At 43.8% G+C, this 6,000-nt stretch overlaps 1 protein-coding gene across 4 annotated transcripts in view; it reads right to left on the bottom strand.

The window, feature by feature from the left end:
- Positions 1–5,123, bottom strand: part of Csnk1a1 (casein kinase 1 alpha 1) — a 41,202-nt gene extending 36,079 nt beyond the window's left edge. The window contains exons 1-2 of one of the 4 annotated variants that reach the window (XM_047554695.1): positions 4,499–5,122; positions 3,767–3,873 (exon numbers count right to left, since the gene is read on the bottom strand). In XM_047554695.1, the coding sequence (XP_047410651.1) occupies positions 3,767–3,873; positions 4,499–4,621 (230 nt within the window). In that variant the 5' untranslated portion in view covers positions 4,622–5,122. Of the gene's footprint in view, positions 1–3,766; positions 3,874–4,498 lie in introns of all 4 variants that reach the window. The other 3 variants (XM_047554693.1, XM_047554696.1, XM_047554694.1) reach the window with 3 other exon arrangements.
- Positions 5,124–6,000: the final 877 nt, after the last annotated feature.

Consider the following 6,000-nt stretch of genomic DNA (forward strand, 5'->3'; position numbering starts at 1 on the left):
CACTATTTTACTACTTTATTAAGTCTATGGTTTACTTGAAGCAGATAACATATTTAAGTCTTCTGTGGTACTCACTCGTAAAATTTAAAGTTAGGTGTGGTAGCACACACCTATAATCCCAGAGACTTGGGAGGCTGAGGCAAGAGGATCCAAAGTTGGAAGCCAACCTGGGCAACTTGGCAGACACTGTGGTCAACAGAAAATGAAATAGCTCGGCATGGTGATGCACACCTATAATCCCTGCATCTTGAGAGGCTGAGGCAGGAGAATTTCAAGTCCAAAGCTAGCCTCAGCAACTCAGCAAGATCCTGCCTTAAAACAAATAAAATAAAATAAAATAAAATAAAATGGCTGGGAATGTAGAGCACCCCTGGGTTCAATCCCCAGTACCACGGGTTGGGACAGTTAAGAGTATCTAGATATAACATCAAACTGATGAAATGCTTTTTACCTACTATCTTATGAAAACAAGTCTTAAGAAATTCCAGAACTGAAAGGTCTAAGAGAACTAAGCAGGAAACTTTTATTTAGGTAGGGATCCCTTATTCAAACAAAACCCTACCCAAAAGCTCAGTATGCAAAGCCAGTGGAAATTATTTTTTTCCAGTGGGAGGGTAGAAGCCCCCAAATCTGGTGATTGCAGGTGTTAGAAGAAAGTTACAAAAAACAAAAATCTTTTCTGTTCAGCACTTTGCTTTCCCACCCTGACAAAGGTTGAAAATTACTAAATTAGTAAAATCTTTTTTTATAATGACCAAATGACCCTAGATCACCAGTCAACACCATCAAAAACCAAATGCCTAGTAAGTACTCTTTTCTGCTTAATTGTTTTTTTAAAGAACATGTTAATTCAGTTCTGTGTGGCACAAAGGAGGACTGTAACAGAAACTCAGTAATTTTAAGTGACCCAGATGTCAATTCACTAGGTGCCAAAGATTTAGTTTAAAACGGCAGGAGACTGGATGCCATAATTCAACTTAACAATAGGTTCCTCGAATTATGCAGGAAGAACCTGATTAGGTAGACCCAGGTAATTTTAGCTTTTGTTTTAGGATATCCCAAAGTATCTTAAGCAAATCCACAGATAGATAACATGTACTGTGTGTGACAGTTTGTGTATGAAAGTGAGACAGGTGTGAGAGATGTTGTGAAAAAAGTGTAAATGTGGCAAAAATCAAAATTTTCACACTTAGCATTTACAAGTCTAAAACAATGGTTAACAGATTGCCTTATTTAATCTAGGAAAAATTAAAAGCCAACTTAATTTAATATTTACCAAATAAATATTAAGTATACACAAATACAGAAATAGTGGAAAACTAACTAAACTAGGAGTATGGGAAGATGCTGCTACCTAAATAAAGAACATTAATATAAATCTTTCTTATCCTTTATGCATCAGTGGAAAAATTGTTCTTTCAGACTTTAACACCAATGAACCAGAGCTGGGTGTGGTGGCACACATGTGGAGTATCAGCTACATAGGAGGCTGATGCATGAGGTTCCCAAGTTTGAGGCCAGCCTCACCAACTCAGCAAGACCCTGACTCAAAATAAAGTAAAAAAAAAAGGCTGGGGATGTAGCTCAGAGGTAGAATGCTCCTGGGTTCCATCCTCAATACCACATAGATAGATAGATAAATAAAACAAAATCAATGAACCACTTTTGTTTATATGTACCCGTCCCTACCATTCCTGAAACAAATGTATGCTTTCCCTGCTCTTATCCAATTATACATTCTACCTTAGAGACTACTCCCAAAAGTCACACTATTCTTGGTTGTCCTCCCCAACCAGTTCACCAACCTTTTTTCCTTAGTGTCAGGCCCTGAAATCCCATCTCCTCTCCCAGGAAGCCTTAAATTGAAAGCCAGATTCATCTATTTGGCCCCACCCACAGGCAGCTTGTAACTATAATCCACAACTCTGCACTCACCATCTTACAATAGGCACCCATTAGCTTGCTCACAAGTTAATTTCATTTGTTAATGTGTTTATTCAATGTATTACTCATTGCCCTTATTTGCTTGTAGCTGCTTTATCCTTAAATAAAAGATACCATATAAAATAGCATGCTCTTAACTTGGATTTAGGAAAGAAAGTCCAGATGTTTAATGCTTTTTGGAAATTATTTCAAATACATTAAATTCAACTTGACTTGTGAAATTTTAAAATATCCCACTCCACGAATCTCAAAAGCATATACTGAGTGAAAGGTACCAGATACAAATGACCTCATAGTGTACAATTCATTTGCTAAGAAATTCTAGGAAAAAACAAGTGATGGAAAGCAAACCAGTGGGGGGGTCAGAGACCTTATTTTTCCACATAGGATTTTTAAGTGATGAGACTCATTGAAAATCTTAAATTCAGAACACCTCAATTTCACACCGACCTTTGCTGCATAAGATAAATTTGGAATTTCTTCCAAAGAATTAATCACTAATAACCAACAGTACATTTCATCAGTTTTCCATTAAAAATGCCATATGTGCACTGGAATTTTTTTTTTAAGTATAATGTTAGCTCGGTTGTTTCCAAATCAGAATTAGTGTATGTAATCCAACGTTTAAGACTTAAAAAATAGAAACTAGAATGGAAAAGGATACAGAAAACTCTGTTTAATTTTCAACCATTCAGCATCTTTTTGCAAATGTTACTTTTGAGTTTTAGTGGAATACAGTTAATCTTAAACCATATTTTAGTCTCTATTCCATAAAGGGTTGTTTAATCTCAAATCAAAAAAAATTACTCTAAAACCCCTAGAAGTTGACTATTTGAAAAGAACACAACGTATTTTTTTAAAACTGGCCATCTTTTATCCTATTATTTCTACTTGCATTCAACAATATCCCATCTTCCAAAAGGCCACAATTTCCTTAATGTGAAGTTTTATTGACAAAATAATTCAACAGGTTAAAATTACTTATCAAACTGTGGCTAAGTGAAGCGTTCTTTTAACACAACTGACTTTGAGTAAATTTCAACAAAGTTGGTGCTGCTCACACTGCCATTGCCATTACCCATAAAAATTTTAGTAAACTGAAATGTGCCAAACATTATCATTCACAAAAGGCTAATAAACATCTCTGAGAAGGATTTTTACACAGTATAACTTAACAATGTCATGTCGCATTTGCGCAGAGATACATACTCTCTGCTAACTCCTTCCTTGAACCCTACCGCCTCCTGAAGCTTTATTCTTGGCTTTACAATGGGTTAATCCATTCAGGGCTGCTAACGGGGGATTCAAGAAGCATAACTTCTGAACTCCAAGTGAAAAAGGGGCAGGAATATGGGTTGAGTCACGTCGTTCCGCCATTTTCTAAGCGGAGGAGGAAGACATGTTGGAACAAAAACACAACAAAAGAGCAGCCATTTCCCAAGCCAGCTCCAGTATCAACCCGAACTGGCCTAGCCCGGTCATTTGGGCACCTTCAAATCCACTTCACTGGACAAACCTAAGAACATGAGAGGTGCCGCAGGAAAGAAAGCAGCAGTCAACCTCTCCACGTAGGGATGACCTGCACACGTAACTGCAAAGGAAAGCCTCGGGAAGGGAAAAAATGACGGAAGCTAAATGGAGATGAGTGAAACAAACTAAAATTTACTCGGTGACTCGAGTGACTTACGGTCGTCGGACAATCACCGACTACAGGGCACTCAATACCAAGACCTAGCTTCGGCTGGTCCCTTTTGCTGCCTCTCCCCACTGCCCCACTCCGTTCTTCCCTGGGCGGATCGCCTCAGTGCTTACGGGTTCTTACCGTATGTGGGGGATGCCAACCCCACCTTGAAGAATCTTATAGAGTTTGCTCTCGTACAGCAACTGGGGATGCCTGGCCTTCTGAGATTCTAGCTTCACTGCCACTTCCTGCAGGGGAAAGAAGGGATGATGGCATCAACATCCCTATGGATTCAATGTCACTTGGGAGAGGAAAGGAGACATTAGCAAAGCTCCAAGTCACTATTACTAGGACGAAGTGAAAGGCTGGGGAAGAGAAAGCTCCCTTTGTAATTATAAAACGAGGCAACCAGCCTCAAAGGCCTCTTCAGGGGGCAGTGACGAAATCCGCACGTCCTCTAAAGTGCAGGAAAACGATTCATCCAGAAAACAGGCAACCTCTGAACGTAATGAGAGATTTTGAAGGAACCAGGCAATCGGAAACTGTACTCATTGGAACAAGAACCCCAGTAGAATTAATATAGGAAACACAAAAGAAAAACGGGGCTCTCAGGATTCTACCCTTCTCACCTTAAACACGATTAAAAAAACAAAGTTTGACCAAGGGACATTTGTAACAAGCTGGGAAACTTCACAGTCTAGCAACCTCTCTATCAGGCTCTTTTCCTTTTAGGGAAAAAAGCGGGGGAGGTTCCTAAACCAGGAAATCTGGTTCCCTCTGGATTCCCCGGTGCGTGCGTGTGGTGGGAAGAGGCCCGAGCAGCTTGGGGGTTGGGGGGCGCAGCGTTGGATGAACCCCACCCCGGGTGATTACCTCGCCGTTGGTGATGTTAATCGCCAGATAAATGTCCCCGAAGGAGCCAGACCCGATCTTCCGTACCAGTTTATATTTCCCTCCTACAATGAATTCGGCCTTGGAGCCGCTGCTGCTCGCCATCCTGAGAGACGAAGATGGAGGCTGGGGCCAAGCCCGACACCTCTGAGGGGAGGACGGAGGCCTCGGGGGCTCGTCCACCGGGCAAGGCTCCGGAGGAGGGCGGCAGGAATGGAAAACGGAGGCCTTTCCCGGGGTAGAGGGCCCAGAATCGGCCAAGGGAAACCCGATCACCGCTGCTCAGTCAGGTTTCTTTTAGCCAGGCCGCAATTCGTGAGTGGTTCTCGCGGTTACTAGGCTAGGCCACTTGTTTCTGGGAGGCCGCCGCTGCCTAGCTTTCACGGCGACTTCGCGGGCTGGAAAAGGGGCGCGGTGAGTTAGGACGGCGATACCGCTGCCACCACTGCCGCCGGCTCCGGCCCGGGGGGACCCCTGTCACTCCGCCGACGCCGCCATCTTGTTACTCCAGCTCCAGCCAACACAAAATGCCCCAGTCCCCGGGAGCCGCTTCTTCACGGCGCAGAGCACTCTGGGAAAGGGATCTCGGGCTCTAGCCCCGAAGGGTCGGCAGTGAGAAGAGGGCGGAACCGGATCCGTGAGAGTCGCGGCCCACGCTCCAAGCGTCATCGCGTCACCACCCAGCTGCGCGCGCGCACTGCAATGTATGCCGTCTGCGCAAGCGTGGCGTGGCCTGTCCTCACCCCCGCTCCGGGCTTTCTTCCACTTCCGGTCGTCGACAGTACTATTGCTACCTGTTAGTCACCTCGGACCCGCCCGCTCTCTTTAAGGCTGCGGGGCCCTAGGCCTGGAGAGCAAGTCAGGGAAGGGTCACCTTCATTTTTTGTGGCGGAGGGAAGCCTCAGGCCTCTTAGGGAGCTGGGTATTGACCTTTGCTGTTTGTTTAAGGCGGTTTTTAGTCTTTGATCTTTCTTGGGCCACTCCTCAGGACTGGTCTTTTCCAGCCTATTTTCTTTTTGGAAAGAGGTGGTCGCCTCTGGTGGAGAGGAAGAGAAAAACAGACCTGGGTACCTGATGACGAGTAATTAGAATTCTGCTCACTAACGGAGTATTTGAGGCCCTTCTTTTACAGATGGAGAAAAAAAGGAAGCAGAAATTGCTCTACTGCCCTCTGTCCTTGCATTGTCGCCCTACAATACGTTTGATCTTCAAGGAAAAATCCTAGTAGCTACTTTTTAAAGAGCATTAGTGACAGAATCAACAGAGAAAGTAGACAATGCATGAACTGTACATAGGAACAGTTGTTATTCGCCCCCTCACCCCCATAACGAAGAATCATTTCTCGGTAGTGTTGAAAACTATAGTATTGCGGTGATGCAGTCGGCAAGCTGAAGGAGGAGGATCACAAGTTCCAGGCCAATCTTGGCAATTTAAGGAGACCTTGTCCCGAACCGGGCGTGGTGGCGCATGCCTGTAATCCTAGC

This window comes from Sciurus carolinensis, chromosome 6 (assembly GCF_902686445.1).
Source record: "Sciurus carolinensis chromosome 6, mSciCar1.2, whole genome shotgun sequence".
NCBI classification, from domain to species: domain Eukaryota; kingdom Metazoa; phylum Chordata; class Mammalia; order Rodentia; family Sciuridae; genus Sciurus; species Sciurus carolinensis.